General features: G+C 38.9%; 1 protein-coding gene across 1 annotated transcript; it reads left to right on the top strand.

Annotated features, from left to right (window-relative positions):
- The first annotated feature begins 1,582 nt into the window (after positions 1 to 1,582).
- Positions 1,583 to 10,649, top strand: slc17a5 (solute carrier family 17 member 5). Its single transcript, XM_077730368.1, has 10 exons — positions 1,583 to 1,724; positions 3,170 to 3,366; positions 4,313 to 4,546; positions 5,154 to 5,241; positions 5,319 to 5,405; positions 6,065 to 6,183; positions 7,037 to 7,198; positions 8,401 to 8,681; positions 8,762 to 8,852; positions 9,794 to 10,649. The coding sequence occupies exons 1-10, from the start codon at positions 1,640 to 1,642 to the stop codon at positions 9,926 to 9,928; spliced, it is 1,479 nt and encodes a 492-aa protein (XP_077586494.1). The 5' UTR covers positions 1,583 to 1,639; the 3' UTR covers positions 9,929 to 10,649.
- Positions 10,650 to 11,701: the final 1,052 nt, after the last annotated feature.

The following is an 11,701-nucleotide window of genomic DNA, read 5'->3' as shown; positions in this document are numbered from 1 at the left end:
TAGAGAATTAAAATTTTTTCATGATGGTGGCCAAAAATGGCTGTTCGATCCTAATAGAAGAGTGATTGAATTTCTTCACATCTTTTGGCGCAAGTGGGTAGCGCGTGTCTGGGGTTCCCTGATTTGAGGACCGGTGAGAAAAATGAGCACTTCCAGGGTTCAGGGAAGAAACTCTCGTTTAAGGATGTGTTTACAATGGTGGTTAATGGAGCTATGAGAGATTTTTGTGGTATTTCAGAAATGTTACATTCATGTTAAACACATCTTTTTCTTTGGAGCTTTTGAGGCCATGTATCGCTTTTTTAACTTGTGACTTCAAAAATATGTTAAGATTAAGAATAGGTTCATTGGTGTTTAGTGGTTTTGGTGGGTGATATTCTATTTGAGGGGTAGTAGGTGTCAGTTCTTCAATGCTTTATTTGTTTGTGCTTTGAAGTGTTTCCAGTCATTACAAAAATATTTTTCCAGATCTGTGTTATGTTCCCTTTCACGGGATTAACTGTTTATCAAGAAATTTGATTTTGCAGTTCGAATCTTTCATTACTTTGCTTCTTAGAGAAGTAAGTGTCTGTCATTAATCCCTTTTAAAGTGATGGTTTGAGAGCATGGTCTTGTTGTTTCATATATTTCTGTTTGTCTTCATTTAACAATGGGAGGTGATTCTTTTTAGATGGTTTTGTTTTAATTTTCCTTGTAAATGTAGACACAATGTTTAACGCCTGTGTCAGATTTGGGATCACGCTTTTTGGTACTCATCTGCTCTGATGTGGTTTTTTTGGGCGCATGTACAGTTGTGGTCAAAAGTTTACATACACTTGTGAACGACATACAACATTAACTCATTAATTTACATTTCCCTGCAATACTCTCGTTTCCCGATAGATGGCACAGTAGTCTAGTAAAAGTATGTCAATGTGTGTGGGCGCTCAAACACGAGATTAGTTCGTTATTGGAGATACTTGAGAATACTGACACATTATGAACATTTAACTTTTACGGTGGCATCTTGACACATGAATGAGCTGAATGTGAAGCTACAAGAGAAAAAAAACAGTTTGTGCATGAAATTCAAGCAAACCTCCACCTTCAAAACCAAGTCATTTGCTCATTTCCCCACACTGGTAGCGTTATGTATACAGTACTGTATGTATTCTCTCCATTATATTAAATGTTTTTTTCCAGTACAAAACAATGCTGGTTACTTATACAAGCATAAACATACAAACACACATATATAAACCTTCAATATACTTATATAGGCCTTAAACGCAAATTATAATACAAAATACAGCACTGAATCAACTTCAATTTGAACACTTTCAACTTATGAACAAGCGCACGGAACCGAACTTGTTCGTAGGTAGGGGAGCGTCTGTATGGGTATCTATCTATTAGATACCCATATACCTAAACAGATTGCTTAGATACTATATAACATTGCTCAATCAATAGGATGATCACAAAAAGCGCTGAGTTGATTTGCAGAATTAGACTCGCTTGACACTTAAGTTGTTGCTTTCTAGAAAGTTAATTGAACGGGGTTTTAAAAAAAAAAAATCTCCCGGGTTTTACGTCATTTCCTCAAAAATACTTCCGGGTTGCTAATGCGTTGTTGCTCGTCTGCAGTCAAGTAAGCGAAATGGAATCGCACCACTCGGAAACGGAGAGAGAGGAGCAGGAGAAGCCCCTTCTCCAACGAGGACGTGGGGACCACATCCAGCGGGGTGAGGGAACCGACCGGATGATGCTTGGCAATTTCCCCACAAGAAAATCTTATGAGTAGTTGAAATATTCAAAAGAACGCCATTGAGAGGATGTGTAATTGTTTTAGATGGAATAGAAGAGTAGTGACGACTTCGAATAGTTTTTTTTTGGTTTGCTGTTTGTTGACAAAGTGCTTTTTGGGCGTAAGGTGTGTCAATAAGCCACGAGAGAGCAATATAGAGTGACGTGCGATTTTGTTTAGTTAAGCCTTCTGAATGTGGGCGGATGTCAAACGGAACCCTTTTGTGAATATTGTTATTTTCGGTGGGGGTAGACGTCCAATCAATTTGGACTAGGAGGGACGAATTAATTTTAATAATTAAAATTGTATTATTTTTGAAACTCGAGCATTCCATTGACCTTCCAGATTGAAATGAACTGGACGTCTATCGCCATTAGTTGGCATTTATTGAGTTAAATTTGTGGAAAACAATAACTTTTGAGGTTACTCGTGGCCCTAAAAGTGTATATTTGTGTTTTTCTTCATTTTAATTACCTTAACCTAATTTTTATTGAGCAAATTTTCTGCACTGTAATGCTCAACATAAAGACCTACATTTTCTCAAAAGACAACAGTGCACCTTATATTTAGACCAATGTTGGTTAATTATGGTATGACATTCCCGTTTGTGCAGCGAATGCTTATAGTAACCCCTAACTCAGTGGTGTAAAACATACGGCCCGCGGGCCGGATCCGGCCCGTCTGGTGGTTTGGTACGGCCCGGGGAAGAAAGCTGCATTGTATAAAAAAATATGAATTTTCTTTCAAAAATTGTAGTTATTGTATTATCCGCTAGGGGGCGCATTGTTTTAGTTTATTTATGTTCTTATGTTATTCCCTTGTTCATAATATGTTGTTCATAATGAAAAAGGAAAATTCTGTTAATAAACATTTTGATAATTTACTCATTCTTTGCACTAATTATTAGTATTGGTGACTAATACTAAGGAAAAAAGTGGGCTTATTGTTAGTTCTATGTAATTTTGCAATGAGTTTCTTGGTCCGGCCCGCTTGATCTCAAATTAAGCTGTATTCGGGCCGCAGACCAAAGGGAGTTTGACACCCCTGCCCTAACTGCTTCTTCTAATGCAGTGCACCAAATATATGGAAACTGTTTTTAAATAGGCCATCTATTGAAGGTGTTTGTTCTAGTGCTGAAAATACATTAACGTTGGATTCATTCAGTTTTCCGAACCGCATATCCTCACGAGGGTGCACTAATCATTCGTCCCAACAAAAAAAAAGTTTTAAAAATTAAAATTAAGCATTTTTGAAGGGGCATCCCTACTTCGCGAAAATTCACTTATCGCGGGTGGTCCCAGTCCCCATTAACCGCGATAACCGAGGGATCACTGTACATGCATGTATACAGTAGGTCTTAACACTCATTTTGTCCCTCCGTAGCTCCAGCATGCTGCTCGGCGCGCTACAGCCTGGCTCTCCTGTCCTCTTTTGGCTTTTTTGTGGTCTACTCGCTGCGAGTCAACCTGAGTGTGGCTATGGTTGACATGCTCAACACCACCAATCGATTGCAACACAACCACAGTAGCTCCGTGTGCCCCCCACATACCAGCCCCGCACGGCCCAAACACAATCACACTGTGAGTTGTTTTTATGTAGCCTCACTTACGTTTGCTTGATGTGAATAAGGGGACATGCATCTCAAAGTAAAAATCATTTTCTCATTTGATTTTTATGAGTTGTTAATTATTTTGACAGACTGAAGGCCTCTTAATTCTCCACTTATGTTATTGTAGCTGTAAACTATCACTCCTGATCTATTCCACCGTCATTTGTCCACGAATCAAGGGAAATTTGGTCGGTAAAGTGGATGGGCTGAACTTCTGAACTACTGATGATTATTCCTGCTTAATTATTCATGAATTCATTGTCCATACCACGCATCCCCGGAAGGATTGCAGTGGTTACCAGACCGAACCCAGCTGACTTTGGGCAAACAACAGACTACACCTTAGACTGTTCGCCAGTCAGCCAGCCATAGGGCACAAAGAGACAAACGACCATCAGCACTCACAATCATACTGCCACCAGCGGGAATCGAGCTTGTGCCTGCCTGCACCGAAGTCATCACGGTGAACTCTGTAATCGGAAGCCACTCTTGTATTAGGACTCAGCACTGAAGAAAATGTTTTAAAAAGTTATACTAGGGGTTACCCTACTTGCTGCCTAGTAGATCCTGAATTGCTTGCCAGTGAATCGCGAGGTACAAGTAGACTAACAACTCACGCACACGCATATGGAGGGACAATTTATGAGTGTTCAATCCGCCTATCAAGCATGTTTTAGGAGGAAAACAGTAAAATCAATGCGGTGCAGGTAGAACAAGCAAACTGCTCACAAGGAGGCCGGAATCTACCATGTATTGAAGCCTTGATCTTAGAACTGTGTGGCAGATACTTTAACCACTCTTACCATGCTACCAGCGGGAGTTTAAAGACTTAAAAATAATCATTTAGATAGGTTCATTCTAGTAGATTTTGTTGTCTAATTTTTTTCTTTTCTTTCTGGTGGTGGGGTCTTCCACAGGCCAGCGTATACGACTGGGACTCTGAAACGCAAGGCTGGATCCTGGGCTCCTTCTTCTATGGTTACATTATCACCCAGATTCCTGGGGGCTACCTGGCAGGCCGCTGGGGGGCCAAGTGGCTAATGGGTTTGGGTATCCTGGGCACGGTCATATTCACGCTACTTACTCCTTTGGCGGCCGACTTGGGTGCTAGCTACCTTATTGCCGTCAGGATCCTGGAAGGTGTCGGAGAGGTAAAGTGGCTCCACCCAATCCTTGCCCATCAAGAAATTACTATACAGATATTTAATAATAGGATTTTATTCTTATAACATTACAATGAACTCAGATTGTTCGCAGGTGATAGGGACCAGGTCCAATAGCAAATAGTGAAAAGGACCCTAACCCAATTCTTAAAAAATCTGATGAAGCATGTTCCTTAGGTTGGTTCACGTCTGCTCCCTTCTCCTCCAAAAAAGGAAAAACAGTTGACAAAATATTAGAGGGGAGAAAAAACGTATATACGTGAATTGTGATTGTTGATTATTATTTTTTTTAAAAACATGAAATATTTTTTAATATACTTGATATAAGAAAATGACAAGGTTACTTTTATTATTCTAAATTTTGCCAACACATTTGAAAAGATTCCTATTCAATTCAATTTAGCTTTTTTTTCTCTCAACCTCGTCTTTTGGAACATAAAAGACCCCAAATATAATTAGTCCTAAATGTGTTTCTGTTTATATGATTTTATCAGGGGGAAAAATATCACATTACTCAAATTTCATGTCTAAAATATGACACGATTGGCCAGATAGGCTCAATTGATTTTTTTTTCTTCGTTTTTTTTATTTTTAGGGTGTGACCTTCCCTGCCATGTATAGTATGTGGGCAGCGTGGGCGCCCCCCCTAGAGAGGAGCCGTCTTCTCACCATCTCCTACATAGGTGAAAACAAAGAAAAGAAAAATAGTTGTAACATTTCAATAAACCTCCATGTGTGCCTGTGTGTTTGTGTATGGTAGGAGCCCAGATTGGCACGGTGGTCGCACTCCCGTTGTCAGGCGAAATTTGCTTCTACATGGGCTGGACCTACGTCTTCTACATCTTTGGTAACGGCCTTGACTCAGTCATGCACACCACTTTGACACATGAATACAAAAAGGTAGCTCTTTACTCGAGTGTAACGCGCAAAAAAACTGAAGCAAAGATTGTGTGCGCGTTATGTACAAATGTAAGAAAAGCCAGCCCTCTCCAAATAGCCTTTGGCAAGTTTATGGGGTAATAGGGGTAAAAATTTTAAAAAGTTCCTGCAGGGAAACGCGTCCACCCAGGGAGCACTGTTCTTTTTTGTTTGCTGAATCGGATGATGGTGAATCAGATTTTGAATTTATTTTAATATAAATGATAGGTTTACCAATAAGCATTCCCAAATTCACCTTTCACTAAAGGAGGCATCAGAAATCATATCCTTTTAATATCCAAAATAAGCCAAAAAGTTCTTCATTGTAAGCACAACAAATTTATAATAATGATAAACCTAACAATGATGATGAATTGGGCTTTAAGGATTCAAAATTGTAAATTCCATTTGAGATTTGTGTTCATATTGGTAGTAGTTTGTTTTACCAGGTTTCAATACCATATGTTGTGCAATCCTTGGTGTAAGCGGAGAAATGCAGGGGGAAAAAATCCACCAATTTGTAGTCAAAAATTATGAGTGCGGGTTATACTCGAATAAATACAGTATTACGTTTTTTTGTGCATCAAGGTGCGGTGGGCCTGTTGTGGTTCCTTTTGTGGACCTTTCTTGCCTTTGACAATCCCAGCAGTCACCCGTGGATCTCAGAACGGGAGAAAATCTACATCCTGAGCTCGCTGAAGAATGAGGTGAAATGCCATATTTAACTGTGAGTGATTGTCTGTATCTCTGTGTTCCCTACAACTGGCAACCAGTCTAACTAGGGTGTAGGTTGCCTTTTGTCCTAAGAGTTTAGGTACCAGCAAACCCCGCAACCCTTTCAATGATGTGTGGTTTGGAAGATGAATGAATGAACAATGAGGCAGAAATACAGTGTTCCCTCGCTACTTCGCGGTTCAACTATCACGGACTCAGAGCTTCGCATTTTTTGGGGGGGAAATAAATACAAATGTTACATTGAAACAACATATTTTTCAGTTTTTTTGTTATAACATGAATTTGACTCTCTCTACCCGTATTCTATATGGTGTACTGTATACGGGGTATTTTTTTTAATTAAAAAAAGAAAAAGAAAAAAAATAGAATTAAATTCAAATTAAGCATTATTGAAGGGGAATCCCTACTTCGCGGAAATTCACTTATCGCGGGTGGTCCCGGTCCCCATTAACCGCGATAAGCGAGGGAACACTGTAATACGTTCCGGGACTGAGCTTGTATATCGATTTACTCATAACACAAATCAACGTTTTCCATAGAAATTAACTGAAAACAAATTAATTAGTTCCAACCATCTAAAAAAAACACCCAAAACGGGATACTGGATTGGATTTTTATCCATTATTAATATAATTTATAATGATAAAAACAACAACACAAAAAAAGAAAAAGAAAAAAAAAAAAAAAAAATATATATATATATATATATATATATATATATATATATATATATATATATTTCTTTTTTGTTGTTGTTGTTTTTATCATTTTGCTTTCTTTGTCATTCCCTTGTATTGATATCTTTATTGACTCGATTTTCATCAGCTGTCGCCAGAGAATGGGCACATTCCCTGGCGAGCCATTGTCACGTCATGCCCACTTCTGGCTATTGTGGTGGCTCACTTTTCATACAACTGGACCTTCTACACCCTCCTCACGCTGCTGCCCACCTACATGAATGACATACTGGGCTTCAGCATACAGCAGGTAACCATTAAAAATGGAAAGCTAAGTGTGAGTTTAGTGATAAGCTGTATTTGTAACAAAAAAAAAAACTGAATCAAGGGTACGGCTTATATGTACACAAAACTTACCCCATTGCTATACTCTTTCACCAGCAGATGTCTGCAAATTAACATTATTTGTTGGTTATTTTCAGTTTTGGCCCAATGAAGTGAGTGGCTAGCGCATCGGCCTCATATCTTATAATCGTTGGCTGTGTGCTCTGTGTGACAGTCTATTGCTAACACTGTTAATTGATTAGATGGTCCTCACCATCTTCTTGGTCTACTAAACGTTGGTCTAGAACTGGTGTTCATGTCACAATAATGCCCCTGTTTTTGTGGTGTTCAGATGGTGTAATTGCAGTTTGTATGTATCGACATATTTAAAGTTACCATAATTATTGTTGACAAAAATTATTTGATGATAATTATCGTTAGTTTTATCGCCCAAGTCAAGTTACACCTAGGTTATGTTGCACAAGTGTAACTTTTTTCTCCATTCATTTTATGAACCTGAAGAGTCATATGGGGAGGGGGTGGAGCCTATCCCACCTGACTCGGGGCACAAGGTGGAGGACACCCTGAATTGGTGGCCAACCAATCGCAGGGCACGAGTAGACATGAATCAATGGTTTGGTTAATATAATGATGAGGAATCAGACTTTGAACAATTTTAAATATTATGAAGATGAATTAGACTAAAGATTTGAAATTTAGTAAATTCCATTTGAGAATTGTGTTCATAGTGCTAGTTTGTTTTACCAGGTTTCCGTATGTTCCATGTGTCAAGAATAAATGTCTTGTCATGGCGACATTATCAGCATTTGCCAGTTACAAGTACAGGTGCTATCCTTGGAGTAAGCTGAGAAAAAGTGAAAAACTATTTTATACCAATTTTTAGTCACAATTTACAGGTGCGCGTTATACTCGAATATATACGATATGTTCCAAAAGACTGGGAACCCCCTGGGTTTTTCTCATGTTCTTGATTTTGCAATGTTTGCATTGGAGATTGTGTATCATAAGTATAATTGAAAATGTAATACCAAAACCCGTTTTCCAGCTAACTACATTGATACATATGTCCCATCAAAGGATTTGATGGTGGGATTTCCAGATCTTGAATTTGTATGTCAATATAATTTCATAACAACTTCAAAATTATCCTTATTTCCCCCACATCAGAATGGTTTGCTGTCTGCACTTCCTTACCTGGGCTGCGCATTATTCGCTGTCCTGAGCGGTCAACTGGCCGACTACCTGCGAGAAAAGCGCCACTGCCCCACCATCACGGTCCGAAAGTCCTTCTCCCTCGTGGGGATGATCGGACCGGCCGCGTTCCTAGTGGCGGCCGGTTATACGGGTTGCAACTATACTTTGGCGTTGACTTTCCTCACCATCTCTTCGTCGCTGGGTGGCGTGTCGGCGTCCGGCTTTAACATCAACCACCTCGACATTGCTCCCTCGTAAGCATCATTTTACAGCTGTCCACATGCGGGTGGACTGAGATATAGCGCTCACATGACCATGCTTTTTTCCTGACCAGCTACGCCGGCATCCTGCTGGGCATCACCAACACCTTCGCCACCATTCCTGGCATGGTGGGACCAGTCATTGCACGGAAACTCACTGCAAATGTAAGAAACTTTGGTTTGACAATTTACTTGGTTGAAGTTAAAAAGGAGTACTTCGAAATAAAATATCTCAGAAAATTGATGTTACCATTTGTTTTCACGGTCAATATAAAGGGTTGAATGTACAGTAATCCCTCAAATATTGCGGTTAATGTAGACCAGACATGGCCACGATAATTGAAAAGGTAGGATCACCCCTATTATAACTACATTTATCTTCAGACAGGGGAGTGGCTTCCACTTACGAGTTTCAGCCTGGATTTTTCACATTTTTATGAACTTAAAATAAAATAAAAAAATAATACCAGAAAAAAATCTAAGTACAATATAATATAATCGAGAGAAGACTAGATATTTTTTTAGGTTTTGAATAATTTTACACTGAAATATGCAGTGGAACATTCCATATTGTGTGCGCGTGATTAGTTGTCTGGCTCCCTGTGCACTGCGATTGGCTGGTTACTAATTTGGGGTGATGCCTGCCTTCTGCCCACAGGTGGCTACAGTACCACCTTTAAAGTCAGCTGCACTAATGATTCTTTTCTAGCTAGTCAATTGCAAAAACTATTTGAGTGGTTTGTTACTGTCAAGACTTTTTAAAATATATTTCCAATTGTATCGTATTTTTTAATTAGGTTGTCACATCTAAAACCGCACGTGTGATGTTTTAAAAAAAAAAATATATATATATATATATATATATATATATATATATATATATATATATATATATATATATATATATATATATATATATATATATATATATATATATATATATATATATATATATATATATATATATATATATATATATATATATATATATATATATATATTTCAATGATAATTTATTTTTAAATGGATTTTGACTGGTGTTTTTTTCCAAAATGTTGACATTTGACCAAGTCAAGAGAACAATGTCCATGTTGTTTTTGGCTTAGAATACGATGGAAGAATGGCAGACTGTTTTCTACATTGCGGCTGCCATCAACCTGTTTGGGGCCACCTTCTACACCATATTCGGAAGAGGCAACGTGCAACCGTGGGCCCTGCATTCCGGTTCATACTACGACTAAGACCAAAGTATGATCGACGCAAGCCAGTTTATCATTTCATGGAGAAAACTTTTATTTGGTTTACTGTCAACAGTTCATTTGTTGTTGGTTAAGTTCACACAAAAATACAGTGAAAAGATGGTGTCCTATAAAGGGGATCATCTGGGATAATCATTTCTAATGCAGGGTTTCCCAAAATGTGGGAAAAATTGTATTCAAATGTTTCTATTGTTAAATCCGTCCAGTAAAGTCATCTATTTTCAATTTTTATTCTAGTTTAATTTTGTATATATATATTTTTTTAAATGAGACAATGTAGTAATTCCTGCTCAAAGATGAACCTTACTTTTATTTTAAAGCACACACCAAGTAAGCCGTGACTTACACAATACTCAGGTTTGTTTAAAAGGGATCACATTATAATTGTTTTCTAATCGTTAGTGCTTTTACATGTTTTTTTTTTTTTAATCATTCAAACAAAGCAAAAGCTTGAATTGAGATGCTCAACGTTTCGTTTTGGTCGGTGAAGTGCCAAAATAAGCCCACTTTGCACATTTTACACCTTTTATGTAATTTCTAGGCCTTGCTTACGTGTGCCTTAATGATGCTTTTAAAAGTCCCTCAGACTTTAGAGCACATCTAATAGTTTTGTGTGAATGGAGATGTCGATGTAGGAAATGTAATGACCTATAAATAAATCAAGGCAATGAAAATGTTTGTGTATAATAAATATTTATCCTCTTCAGGAGAACGTTGTTATGTTTTCTTGTCTTACATTGGGGGAGAAGTTTTAGTAAGTAGTTGCCAGCCATTGACAACAATGCTGGTGACCTTGTGACGAGTGGTTAGCATGTCGGTCTCACAGTTCTGGGGTCATGGGTTCGATCCCTGGGTGGTCCTCTGTGTGGAGTTTGCATGTTCCCCCCGGGCTTGCGTTGGTTTTCTCTAGGTCAGGGGTGGCCAACCCGCGGCTCGCGAGCCGCATGCGGCTCTTTGCCCGGTTTCATGCGGCTCTTACGTCCATATCAAAGTTTGTATTTGTGTTTTATTTGCGTGTGCGCTTCGCTTGAGTTCAATACGGTATTTTCGTCAAATGCGCATGTGCTTGGGATGAAAACACCTCAAAGTTTCCCAGTAGGAGCAAGGTCATTTGAGTAAACGTTTTTAACAGAGTGGGAGAGCTCCCGTGAACCAGAAGCGACAATGAACGGCGTCGCGCACACAAAAAGTATCCCAAAGATCGAGCGTCGGCTGAAAAAGCCACACCCCCTGCAAGGCAGACCAAGGCGAGAGTGCTCAGCCGGGAGCAGCCAATAGGAGAGCGAGGTGTACACCCACGTGGTGGGCGCGCTAGTTAAAAGCCATTCATAATAAATGACAGCTCACAAGGAGCGAATGTTGCGCAAAAATAGGCTCTGATTTTATGACAGAAGTCCCACTAAGTAACATGCATAGTAAAAGAAAAACGCTATTGTAAATTATTATATTTTTGTTTGTGGACTTGGTTGAACTGAGAGTTTGTCTGTGTGAGACAGTGCACACAATGTTCATTGTTGATAATGACTGGCCTGTGCCGTTAGTACTGTAGGAGTCAATTTATGTCATTACTATTCTGGTGTGTGACATTTACAATAAATCTGTGTGATGTGGCTCTTTGCGGTAACACGGTAAAAAATGTGGCTCTTGGTCTCTGACTGGTTGGCCACCCCTGCTCTAGGTACTCTGGTTTCCTCCCCTATCCCAATAACATGCATGGTAAGCTGGTTGAACACTAAATTGCTCCTAGGTATGAGT

The sequence above is a fragment of the Stigmatopora nigra genome, chromosome 12, assembly GCF_051989575.1.
Source record: "Stigmatopora nigra isolate UIUO_SnigA chromosome 12, RoL_Snig_1.1, whole genome shotgun sequence".
Classification (NCBI taxonomy): domain Eukaryota; kingdom Metazoa; phylum Chordata; class Actinopteri; order Syngnathiformes; family Syngnathidae; genus Stigmatopora; species Stigmatopora nigra.
The sequence above is the reverse complement of the archived record's forward strand: the minus strand, read 5'-3'. Positions and strand labels throughout refer to the sequence as shown.

Excerpts from the sequence above, each read along its gene's own strand:
- slc17a5 (XM_077730368.1), top strand. The coding sequence starts at position 1,640 with ATGGAATCGCACCACTCGGAAACGGAGAGAGAGGAGCAGGAGAAGCCC. Across the intron at positions 1,725-3,169 it reads TGGGGACCACATCCAGCGGG|CTCCAGCATGCTGCTCGGCG; the intron begins GTGAGGGAACCG and ends GTCCCTCCGTAG. Across the intron at positions 7,199-8,400 it reads TGGGCTTCAGCATACAGCAG|AATGGTTTGCTGTCTGCACT; the intron begins GTAACCATTAAA and ends CCCCCACATCAG.